At 42.8% G+C, this 13310-nt stretch overlaps 1 protein-coding gene across 23 annotated transcripts in view; it reads left to right on the forward strand.

The window, feature by feature from the left end:
- RBFOX1 (RNA binding fox-1 homolog 1) overlaps positions 1 to 13310 on the forward strand; it is a 1664339-nt gene that overhangs the window by 1527319 nt on the left and 123710 nt on the right. For 21 of the 23 annotated variants that reach the window (XM_053276046.1, XM_053276045.1, XM_053276047.1 and 18 more), the window contains one exon: positions 13014 to 13157. In XM_053276046.1, coding sequence (XP_053132021.1) covers positions 13014 to 13157 — 144 coding nt within the window. The remainder of the gene's footprint in view (positions 1 to 13013; positions 13158 to 13310) is intronic. The other 2 variants (XM_053276061.1, XM_053276038.1) reach the window with 1 other exon arrangement.

Here is a 13310-nt window from a genome sequence, read left to right on the forward strand (position 1 = left end):
CATCTCTGGCTATTTTTAAAAAAACATTTGAAAACCCATTTTTTTTACCCAAGCCTTCTCGGGTTTTTAATTTTAAAAATACTGTTAATTTTATGGTTTTTAAATTACGGTGTTGTTTTAACTTTTATGTGTGTTTTAATTGTTGTTAGCCGCCCAGAGATGTAAGTTTGGGAGGGGTATAAATTTAAATAATAATAATAATAATAATAGTATGTGGTGGGTCATGCACTGGCAGTTGGATAATAATAATAATAATATGTGGTGGGTCATGCACCAGCCAGTCCCATCAGAGCAGGGCAGGGCTAAAGGCAGAATGTCGGGATCCATGGCTCTCACAAGACCTTGCCGCTCGTCCCATTTGTGACTTTCACAAGTGTTGCGGAGATTGTGCAGGGCTATTTAGGGGAGAGAATGCCAATGATGAGGGGCCAGAGACAGGCGAGGGCTGAAGGGTGCTGAGGCCCCGAGAGTAAGTACTACGACCCGAGGCGAGTAGAGGAGAAGGGGGTTCAGGTGATGGCACTTCCCCTCTCTCTTTACAGCTCTCTGGGGCTGTCGGGGCAAGAATCCTGCAGGACCAGGTTACCTGGTCAACCCTGGAGCTGCTTAACAAAGGGAATTAAATACATGATTGCTACCACAAGACCAGCTCTCCTCTTTCATTCAAAGACAACTTTTCTTCATTATTAATTTAATGGTTACACCAGTGCTTCCTGTATTCATCTTCCATTTCTTCATTCACCTATAAATCAAGGTTTTGGTACCTTGCCACCTAATGGTGCAGTGGGGAAATGTTTGACTAACAAGCAGAAGGTTGCCGGTCCAAATCCTCGCTGGTACTATATCAGGCAGCAGCAATATAGGAAGATGCTGAAAGGCATCATCTCATACTGCGCAGGAGAAGGCAATGGTCAACCCCTCTTGTATTCTACCAAAGACAGCCACAGGACTCTGTGGTCGCCAGGACTCAACGGCACACTTTACTTTACTTCACAGCATCCTAGTTCCCCTTTCCAGGTTTTGTTATTTGTATTCTGTAGGGTTCTCTAGGGGTATATAATCAAATCCACATGAACTACAGGGGGATGGAAAACTGGATAGGATGAAATCTCTGTATTTATCCAGGGGTAACATTTAATCTGTGGATTCACCTTTCAGTGCTGGCTTCATACAACCCAGCTGCTGACACAGCTAAGCGGGGAAATAATGTTTCCATTCTTAATTTGGACTGGATCTTACTAGTCTGTATCAAATCCTTATACTTGAGCTTCCCAAGTATCTTGGCCAGGTCATGAGTGGGCTCAAAGGACCTGATTTCAGAGTCTTAACAAGATCAAGAGGCTTTGATACCATCAAGTCTAAGATAGAATCCTCAACAGTCTATTCGATATGAAGAGACTTCATATGATAAGACAAGCATATCCTCTTCTCAAAACACTTCCCTTCTATATTGTACATATGTTTGGGTGGGTGGGTGAATTAACACACTTGCATCTTATTATGGGGCAATTCTCATTGGGGCAATTCCTCTCATTAGGGTGCAGTTAAAGGACAGTCCACATTTTTACATGGCATTGATTATTTATGTATTTATGTATTTATATATTTAATTCTTAATTTATATACCGCTTTTTATTAAAATAATCTCAAAGCGGTTTGCAATATAATTAAAACAATCCATAAATAAAATACAAAGGTACAGATGATCTCAAAAATTAAAATACATAATACAGAAGAACAAATGATATAAATATAGAAATAATCTCTATATACAAATTCAATAACCCATAAAATAATAACAATACATAACACAAAGCAGCAGCAGCAGCAAAAAATAATACTCTCATTCAAAAGCCTGGCTGAAGAGCTATGTCTTTACTTTCCCCCTAAAGACTAACAAGGACTGAGGAGCAGATTTCAGCCGGGAGAGCATTCCAAAGACTGGGGGCCATAACTGAGAAGGCCCTGTCCTGCGTGCTTGACAACTGAGCCTCTCTCACTGTCGGCATGCAGAGCAGAGCCCCCTCTGATGAATTTGTCAAGTGGGCAGAAACTCTTGGGAGGAGGTAGCCCTTCAGATATCCAGGGCCCAAACCGTTAAGGGCTTGAAAGGCCAAAACCAGCACCTTGAATTGGACCCGGAAACAAATTGGTAGTCAGTGCAGCTCTTTCAGAGTGGGTGTAATGTGATCCCAAGGTTAGATTACTATGTTCATGAATAAGCAGTGAAGCAGTTCCTGGATTGTTACATCTCAGGCAGAATCTATCTCCTGATAACCACAAGAGCAAAGTGGTCTGTAATCTGTGCTCCGAAAGGAACAAAGATATCTGTTCACTGAGGTTGTAGCTGCCACACACTAGTGTCACATCTGCTTGGTGAATCAGATGTATTGTATTTGGTAACAAAATGCATTCCAGTGCAGGAATCTTGGGTTGAAATGATTCACTTGGCTCTTAATGGAAATAAATGTTCAAACCCAGACTGTGTGTGTGTTGTGTGTTGTGTGTGTGTGAGAGAGAGAGAGTTGGTTTTGAATGCATAATTTGTATACACGCGGGGGGGGGGGTTGCTGTTGAGAGAGAGAGTTTGTGTATATGCGTGCATATATATAATTTGTCCTGAACTTTCAGCAATTGCTTTTTTATCAGGCTTACAAATCAAATCAAATAGGTATATTGCAAAAGCTGGGTGATATTATTTCGCCCCCCCACACACACACACAATCTATTGAGTTACGCTTGCTCGTGGTCCGAAGCTGCCATTCTTGCCGGATTGAAAGCAAATGACTGTGGGGGCTGTGAATTCACTTGGCTTTCCAGCACTGCTGCTTAAATCAAGAGGCCTATTCAAGAGATAGAGCAAGTGTTCATTACACAAATCAATTTGGTCAAAAGAACAGCACGGTGGGTACTCAACCATTGCTCACATAATATTGTCAACTTAATCAAATAATGCCTGCAAGACAAACACAAAGGGTTTTTCCTCCCCTCTCACTGAAAAATATGTTGATTGGTTCAGTAAGAAAATAAAATAGTGGATTTTGGAGGGGGGGGGGAGAGAGAGAAAGAGAGAGAGATAATAACAATTATGCTTTTGCTGCTTGTGTATGCACAAATATTGTGAAGCAGATATTGGCATGACAATGGAAATATCCAGCACCATTCCCTTTTCTTTTGATCACATCATTGCAGCTCATGTAAACGCTCAAGGAAGAATGTGTTCATAATTCAGTATACAATAATTCACTGAAGAAGGGCAACAAAGATGGCTGGAGGTCTGGAAAATAAGTCCCATATGAAAAGGTTGAAGAAACAGGGTATGTTTAGCTTAGGGGAAAGGAAATTGAGGTAGGACATGATAAAAGGTAAAGTAAAGTTGTGCCGTTGAGTCGGTGTCGGCTGCGGGCGTCCACAGAGCCCTGTGGTTCTCTTTGGTAGAATACAGGAGGGGCTGACCATTGCCATCTCCCATGCAGCATGAGATGATGCCTTTTAGCATCTTCCTATATTGCTACTACCCGATATAGGTGGGAAACATTCCAGCGGGGATTCGAACCAGCAACCTCTTGCTCCCTAGGCAAGCGACTTCTCCTCTGCGCCATTAGGTGGCTCCAAGACCTGATAGCACTCTTCAAATTACCGGAATTGTTGCCACACAGGGAGGCTGTTCTCACAGCCAATTGGGGGTGTTCTGGAGGGGAGGCAGGATCCTAATCCTAAGCCAGTGTGGTGTAGTGGTTAGAGTGCTGGACTAGGACCGGGGAGACCCGAGTTCAAATGCCCATTCAGCCATGATACTAGCTCTGGGCCAGTCCCTTCTCTCTCAGCCTAACCTGCTTCACAGGGTTGTTGTGAGGAGAAACTGAAGTACGTAGTACACCGTTCTGGGCTCCTTGAAGGAAAAGAGGGATATAAAATGTAAATAATAATAATAACTGCTTGCTCTCATATGACCAGAGCCATATCACTGTAATAGGGAAAAAATGCTAATGTTGGTGGCTTCATACTGATGCTACCTAGCAATAATCTTCATAAAACTAAATGAAATGGTTTTTTAAATAGCTTTGTTTTTCTTTTCTCTTTTTCCTCAAAAAGACACTGTTTTCGAGATGGGAAGAGTATTTGGCTAGGTAGTACTCTGCAAGCACACAGGAGGGAAAAGTACCACCGTCACATAGCTGTTTATTAAAAAGTAGATCCTGACATGTTTTGAGTAAAGACTCTTCTTCAGGGGAAGTATTAAACAGAATACTCAACTTGCTTACTTTTAGCAACCACAATTTATAAGCTGCTTGAAGGTGTAACTCTGTGCAAATGGACAGGTTGCACTCTGTCCATTTCAGTGGGGACTGCCTATATGAGATATTGTATGCTGATATTGGTGGCTTCATACTGATGCTACCTAGCAATAATCTTCATAAAACCGAAAACCTTCATAGAACATAAATCTTCATAATACTCCACTGAAATCGACTGCGGTTGAAGAGAAGCACTGATTGCTGATTTCATTCGGAAAACAGTGCCCTATGAACTCTGCATTCATATTAATGGAAGGGAGCCTCTACACACGTGAAGCTTTGATAGCCTATATGGCTTCAGCCTGAGGTGAAGCATCATTGCACCAAAATGATGCCAAAGTTATGAAGTGAAGTATCATTTCACCAAAATGATGGGGGCCAAAGTGGAACCGAAGTGAAGCAAAGTGGGCCAGTCAGTAGCTCCCAGTCTTTATTAGGGTTGTGCAATGTCAGAACGGGAATTTCTAGAAGTTCCCAGTATGGGCCATTTCAGAGGGGGTCAGAGAAGTTCCTGAGCTGAACTGGAGGAGGTCATTTCAGTTCAGGCATCTCTGATCTTCTTCAGAAAAATATCAGAGCTTTCTGTAGCACCAAATGATGACGAGAATCTCCTTTTAAAAAACTTTAGCAATTGCAGCTGAGAGGAAAAAAACAACCCATGTCCTTCTTCCCTCTCTCTGCCTGCTGGTAGATCTTTCCTTTCGAAATATAAAGGTTTTTAGCCCATTTTAAGATCACCGGGTTTCTCCTGTGATTCTCTGATGTTACATCACTTCTACTTAGATTGTCCGCTGTGACATCACTTCCCCTGCGAATCTCTGGTGTGAGGTTGTTTTTCTTCTAGGTTCACAGTGAGTATCCTGGTTCATTTTCGAATTGATTTAAACATTGGTCAATCCCGACCCCGACATCCAGAAGGGTCCAAAGGACCCCAAACTGACATTTGTGCGATCAGATTAGATCAAGTTGGACCCAATCCCAACATTTGCGTTTGTGCATAGGCCTAGTCTTTATTTCAGTGGAGGTGGAACTCTATCCAGTGCTTGGTATTATTTCTTTTCACACTTGTGCACTACAATAATATACCGTTTGCCTGTGAGTTAGTCTGCCTTTTCCTTGACCTCTTTGTCCACTTGGGCAGGACAGGTAACAACTGAAAGATAAAGAGAGAGAGGTAATAGGCAACCTTTCCCCTGTGAGAGAGCTCTCATGAAAGCTCTTCCCACATAGAGCTGTACTGAGGAATATCATTGCTTTCTACTCCTTGAGGGGGGACCAAACAGCCCCATAGATGTAGTTAGGAAAATAGGGACTTCAGAGCAAAACTCGATGTGAGGGTGGTGGTGGTGAGATCATCTACGGGAGGAGAGCTGGTCTTGTGGGAGCAAGCATGAATTGTCCCCTTTGTTAAGCAGGGGCTGCCCTGGTTTGCATTAGAATGGGAGACTATATGTGTGAGCATGGGAAGATATTCTCCTTGGGGCAAGGCTACAATACCTGGGGCTATTTAGTTTAGAAAAAAGACGACTGCGGGGAGACATGACAGAGGTCTATAAAATCATGGATGGTGTGGAGAACGTGGATAGAAAGAAATTCTTCTCCCTCTCCCATAACACTAGAACCAGGGGTCATCCCATGAAACTGATTGCCATGAACTTGAGGATCAACAGGCGGAAGTACTTTTTCACACAAAGCGTGATCAATTTGTGGAATTCTCTGCCACAAGATGTGGTGACAGCCAACAACCTGGAAGGCTTTAAGAGGGGTTTGGATAACTTCATGGAGGAGAGGTCTATCAACAGCTACTAGTCGGAGGGCCATAGGCCACTTCCAGCCTCAGAGGCAGGATGCATACAAGAATGCAGATGCTCTTCCCAGAGTGGCTCCATCCTCTGAAGGAAATATCTTACAGTGCTCACACATGTAGTCTCCCATTCAAATTCAAACCAGGGTGGACCTGGCTTAGCAAAGGGGATAATTCATGCTTGCAACCACAAAACCAGCTCTCCTCCTCCAAAATGCTTGGCATCCACCAAATTCAACCTTATTCCAGGAATCACCTGCATCATATGGACAGAAGGTTCATCATATGCATGCAGAAGGTTCCAAGTTCTCTCCCTGGCATCTTCGGATAGGGCTGAGAGAGACTCCTGCCTGCAACCTTTGGGAGCTGCTGCCAATCTGTGTAGACAATGCTGAGCTAGATGGGCCAATGGTCTGACTCTGTATAATGCACGTACATTTGGTCCACCTGGCCCCATTGCACAGAGGTAGTGTGGAGGGAAAGGGGAGCTCACACGGGGCCCTTATGAGCAGCTGTTCCACATCGTGTTCTCAATTCTTGCAGGATTGTGGCCATAGCCTAAAAATAAAGGCAGCAAAATAACAGAATTGGTGGGGGGGGGGGGGGGACCACTCTGAAAGCCGAAGCTTGTGCCATGGTGAGGAATGTAAATTGGCTAAAGAATGATAAATTAAATTTGACATACGAAGACACATTCCTTTGTGAAGATGCATGCATGCCCTGCATATAGTTTCTCTGCACATTTGTCAATCGCTAAATCAAATTTCACCAAGATTAAACTTGTGTAGCTCTGCCTTATTGATTGAATTATAAATGATTATGGAAAAATGAGCCCCAGAGTCCCCGATTAAAGTAGTTGCAAAATGCTCTCAACAGTCTTCAAAGAAGCAGCTTGGTTTTCAACAATGTGAAGGTCTACGGATTTTTACCCAAATGCTAGGATTGGGTATTCTCCAGCCTCAGCGATGAAAGCTTCTATACGTTAATGATTGGTTGAGTAGCCATCTCTCTGTCTTCTGGCTGGTTGGATGCTGCCCTATGCTTCTCAGAGCTACGCCACCGCCATGCTGGGCAACAGTCATCAATAACCTGAGTAAAATATGTAATTGTTTATCAGGCCTTTTAAATTAAAAATACAATCTCAGTGGAGCCAGTGAAAAGTCATGCAATAAATGGGTGGAAATGACCTTTTCCGTGGTGATGATAAACGATGCCTCAAACCTCAATGCTAGAAAGTAGCCAGATATTATAGCTGACGTATATAGTGTAGATTTATAGAGCAGAGCATGGGGTCTCCCCGCCTTCTCCCTCTTCTGAAAGTTCCTGGTAAGTTTCCTTGGCTTCTGTTGCATGTCGGAATTCTTTGTTCCTCTGAGTTTTGGGGCTCGAAACAGTCATCATTCAGCCCATCTCCTGCATTTTTTTTTTTATTCCTGTTGCAAAGTGTCATGAGGTAAAGACCCGGATTGACCTTCCTAAAGATCTTTAGCACCCCTTCAGACCTCTGTGCTTTGTTTTTCAGTACAGCTCTTCAGCCCTTTCACACTCTGGGCAAATGTCTCCTGAGCACCCTATTATGTTCAGTGCATGCAGTGTTCAGATCTGTGTACTCACCTATGTACTATGCACATATCGTTATTCAGACATTAAGGCACATTCCACAGTAGACTTCCTTGTGACCCCCTGCATTTGTGGGGACTTCTATCCAGGTTCACTTTTTAATGGATGCATGTCCATTCATTCAGGAAGATGGGAGGAGAGCTGGTCTTGTGGTAGCAAGCATGACTTGTCCCCTTTGCTAAGCAGCGTCAGTCTTGGTTGCTGATGAATGGGAGACAACATGGGTGAGCATGGGTGTAAGATATTCCCCTTAGGGTATGGGGCCGCTTCTGGGAAGAGCACCTGCCTGCTTGCATGCAGAAGGTCCCGAGTTCCCTCCCTGGCAGCATCTCCAAGATAGGGCTGAGAGAGACTCCTGCCTGCAACCTTGGAGAAGCCGCTGCCAGTCCGTGCAGACAATGCTGAGCTAGATGGATTAATGGTCTGACTCCGTATATGGCAGCTTCCTATGTTTTTATATAAAGAGGCACCTGGACACATGTATAACACTAGGTCTTATGGCCAAAATGCATCCTAACATTGGGAGCATGGCCAGTGGGTGAGGCTCTGATCTTCCCTATCATCATCATCATCATCATCATATTTAATGATTTATTTATTTAGAATATTTATATCCCACCTCCAGTACAATACTGCTCCAGGTGGCTCACAACAGTAAACAACAACAACAATAGCTCGATGTCTGGATAAAACAAACCAGTCAATAACACCTGTCTGACTGTGTAAACAAGAAATCATCATCATCATCAACAAATAAGTAGAAAAATCAACAACAAATATCAAGTGCCGCCTCTGTAAAGAAGCAGATGAAACAGTGGACGACCTAATCTGCTGTTGTAAGAAGATTGCACAGACTGACTACCAAAAAAAGGCATGACAAGGTAGCAGGGATGATACACTGGAACATCTGCAAAAAATACAAGCTACTTGTAGCCAAAAATTGGTGGGACCATAAAATTGAAAAAGTGTAGAAAATGAAGATGCAAAAATATTGTGGGACTTTCAACTACAAACAGACAAACATCTGCCACACCAGATATAACTGTAATCGAGAAAAAAGAAAAACAAGTCATTGAATGAATGAAATGAATGAATGAAATGAATGAAAATAATCGACACAGCAATACCAGGGGATAGCAGAGTAGAAGAAAAAGAAAGAAAGAAAAATAACAAAATACAAAGATCTATAAATTGAAATTGAAAGGCTGTGGCAGAAAAAGACCAAAATAATCCCAGTAGTAATTGGCACCCTGGATGCAATTCCAAAAGACCTTGAAGAGCACCTCAACACCATAGGGGCCACAGAAATCACCATCAACCAATGAAAAAAGCAACTTTACTGGGAACAGCCTATATTTTGTGACAATATCTATAATAATAATAATAACAGTATTGATAATAAAATTCAGCCATCCCAGGTCCTTGGGAAGGACTCGATGTCTGGATAAAACAAACCAGTCAATAACACCTGTCTGTCTGTGTAAACAAGAAATTATAATATGAAATTTAACACAATAAAACAAATACAACACAGTCTAGAATAAGAACCATCAAAACAAACTCAATTAAGATGAAAAACCCATCAAGCTGTACTGAAACACATAAAGAAGCCTCCCTAAACAAGTCAGTTTTAAGCTCTTTTTAAAAAGCCCAAGGCTTTTTAAAATGTCCAGACGAAAGAACCAAACCCTTCTGAACTAAGTCCTCTTTCCTAGGAGTTGGTTATTCATGGCAGGGGGTGGGAAGACCCATGGGTGAGGCTTTTGTCCTCCTGCATGAGTTTGGAATGGCCACGATCCCTGAAGCACAGACCCCTTCACCTGCCCACGCTCTCTCTGAGCTGGAAGCTCAGATAATTGGTGATTGGAGGGGATGGTGATTAGAGGTTGCCTCTGTCACCTGTTTGCTCACTGGCTCTTTTCCAGAGTCCATGAGCGAGCCACATCCAGGACATCAGAAATCTTTGGTTCATCCATTTTTAAATCCTGCTTTGATGTAAGGCACATAAGAAGCTGCCATATATTGAGTCAGATCCTTGGTCTATCTAGCTCAGTATTGTCTACGCAGACTGGCAGCGGCTTCTCCAAGGTTGCAGGCAGGAGTCTCTCTCAGCCCTATCTTGGAGAAGCCAGGAGGGAACTCGGAACCTTCTGCATGCAAGTATGTATGTCCTTTTCCCAGAGTGGCCCCATCCCCTAAGGGGCATCTCATAGAGAGCTCACACATAAAGATTTCTATCCAAGTGCCAACTAGGGCAAACCCATGCTTAGCAAAGGAGACAATTCATACTTGCTACTACAAGACCAGCTCTCCCCCACTACAAGACCAGCTCTAAAGTAGCTAGTCACTGGAAACCTTGTTGGTAGCTTAGGGTATGGAATTAGGCAAAAATAGAGAAATTGGCATTCTAAATAAACCTTTCCAGAAGGCCTTTCCATAGCCTTTATGGTAAACAATGTCCTTGTATTGATTTAATTGGGAGAAATATCTTTTCCTTCGCAGCAGATATTACTGAGCAAGTATTCTATTATTATTGTTGTTGTTGTTGTGTTTGTTTGTTGTTAAAACGTGACATCTTACGTGGTTTCTGTTAAAAAAGTGTGAACAAGGATCATAATTTTTCTTTCTGGTAAAAAAAATAGAACTTAGACTATGAGAAAACAGTTCCAGCTTCATTTTCAGGTAGCAAAATTGGGTCTCCCTTTTCTCTAGTGTTTCAGTAGATGCTCTTGATATGGGGTGGGGGGCAGAGGGGGATAAAGAAAGAAGCACATTGCCATGGCGATAGACTCCTCTCTTCCCACCCTACCCAGCAAGCTACCCCACGTTACCTAGGCAACTAGATTAAACGTCTTCCCACTGAAAGATGTGGTCCAGATGACTTGGCCTGCAGAGGGATGCTCTCTCTATGGGGATGTATTTGGTCAGGGATGGATTTTGGAGTGGCTATTTGTGTACAGCTACTGGATGATGGCAACCAGGATACCTGAAATGACAACCAGGTTCCCCAGCAAGATTTGGAAACACCTTGCTGCAACAGCGTCTCGTCCTAACGGTGGCCATTACCAAACCTCTGGCCCCCCAAAACCCTGAAGGGCTCTTCCGTGTCACCCCACCCCAAACGGCCCTCTGGCCGAACACCATTAATTGTGCCAGCAAATTAAGTTCATGCATTTTCAGAAATGTTCTCACCCACAAACTTGTATATATACATATTCTACAGTATGACTAATTAGTCATTCCGTATTCTTGTGGATTTCTTTTTTCTTTCCTTTTTTAAAGAAAACAAAAACAAAACAGCCCAGAGCTTTCTTAACAGTCTGTTTTACAAAAGATGATTGATTTTAATTTTCAGATGACATAATGAAATTAATTGCTTTCATGGTTTGGAAGCAAAATCTCGCTACTTCTTACGATCAGAGCGGACATTTTAATATGAGTGTGCAAAGGTCTACATCAGAAGTTCCCGGTCTTGGGTCGGGACTACCCAAGACCATTGCTGCACTACAACTCCCATCATACCTTTGGACATGTGACTGGGGTAGATGGGAGTTGTAGTCCATCGGCAACTTGGAGAGAGAGAGTCATGGTCGGGAACCTTGTTCTATATAAATCTGCCCACCAATTTAGAATGTTTTTGGAGTCCCATCTCTTGGTGCCCTCACCTTCTGAGGTAAGACAGGCAGCTGTACACTGTTTAATCTAACAAGGATCCACAGATATTGTTCACTACTACTCCCAGCATCCCTAGAAGCAATGGCCATTGGCAGGGGGTTATGGGAGTTGTAGTCAACAACATCTGGGAATCACTGTTAGAGGGAACACTGCAGCTTGTACCCGTTGTTGTGGGGACATGTGGCCTGTGGATCTGCTACCTCAGACATATGCACTGGCACATCCCTTATTCTCTTTATGGCACCTGCAAAATTGATCCTGTTCTCTTAGGCCTTTTGGATGCAATCCTGTGCAGACTTACCTGGGAGTAAGCCCCACTGAGCACAGAGGGAGTTACTTCTGAGGAAACATCCCTAGGTACTGCTAATGGCTTTTAATATCTGAGACCCTTTGAATTACTTTTGCTGATCACTGATGTTTTAAATATGTTTTGTCAAACATTTCAAAATACGTCTTGTCAAACCTGGGAGAGTGCCTTGCCCCAGACCTTAAGATCTTCGGAGGCTCTCCTCCAAGTGCCCTGATCCTACGAAGTGAGGCAGGTGGCTACCAGGGAGAGGGCCTTTTCAGTGGTGGCACCCCATTTATGGAATAACCTCCCCAGTGAGGTTCACCTGGCTTCATCACTTTGTTCTTTTAGATGCCAGGTGAAGACCTTTCTGTTCACTCAGGCCTTTTGAGTTTTAAATGTTGATCTGATTTTAACTGATTTTTAGAAACATCTCTTAAATATTGTTTTATATTGTATTCTGTATTTTCCTCCTCCCCTTTTTGTGGTTTCTTATGATTTAATGTGTGCTTTTATCTCATGTTTTAACATTGTGTTGTCAGCCGCCCAGAGAACATGGGGCAGCAGACGAACGATGATGATGATGATTTCCTGTTTCTTTTCCTTCTACAGCTTTTATGGGTCATATAAAATGCCTGTCCTTTTTATTTCACTGCTTAAATCTTGTCATTGTAAAGTTGCTTTGAGGCTTTGGTGATAAGACAGATTTTTTTTAAAAAAAAAAATACATAATATTGAATAAATAACAAAATGATGCAATCTTCCAAGTGAAAGGTGGGCCTAACCCCTAGGAAGTCTGGCATCTGAAGCCCAGTCTTAATGATGGAGGGCAGTACATGGGAAGAAGTCCTCTTCTGCATATTCTAGATCCATCATCTGATTATTTATTGTTAATCCTTTTGTATTTCTGGAGAACTGAATTGAACTACCCCTGCTAACTGAGAAAAGAGGCACCTTTTAAAAGTACTGATTCTCTTTATTTAGCAGGAGGAGAGCAACTGGCCCTATCCATCCCCAGCACAGCATCCCTCCAGGGTCTGTTGCTGGTGTCTATCTTATGTTTCTTTTTTAGATGGTGAGCCCTTTGGGGACAGGGAGCCATTTCATTCATTCATTCATTCATCCATCCATCCATCCATCCATCCATCCATCCATCCATCCATCCATCCATCCATTTCTATGTAAATATTCAGTGTAGTGTAGTGTAGTGTAGTGTAGTGTAGTGTAGTGTAGTGTAGTGTAGTGTAGTGTAGTGTAGTAACTGCCAAGATACTGGAACAGTGCTGGAAGCCTGATTAATCCTCCCCCCCCACCCCAATTCTTTTAGCAGACAGACGATGCAGCACAGACTGATGGCCAGCAACAGACACAATCCTCTGAAAACACAGAAAACAAATCACAGCCCAAACGGCTCCATGTCTCAAATATACCCTTCAGATTCCGAGACCCAGATCTCAGACAAATGTTTGGGGTGAGTACTGTTTTCTTTGTGGTGACCTGTAATATATTATAGTACGTTAATGACACATGGTCTAGGCAAACATGATAGCATGAGTGGATGTATTGGAAAATGGCACACTGTGAAAATGTGTCATGTTAAAAAGATGGTGGGGTGGAATCTCTC

This window comes from Hemicordylus capensis, chromosome 13 (genome assembly GCF_027244095.1).
Source record: "Hemicordylus capensis ecotype Gifberg chromosome 13, rHemCap1.1.pri, whole genome shotgun sequence".
Taxonomy (NCBI): Eukaryota; Metazoa; Chordata; class Lepidosauria; order Squamata; family Cordylidae; genus Hemicordylus; species Hemicordylus capensis.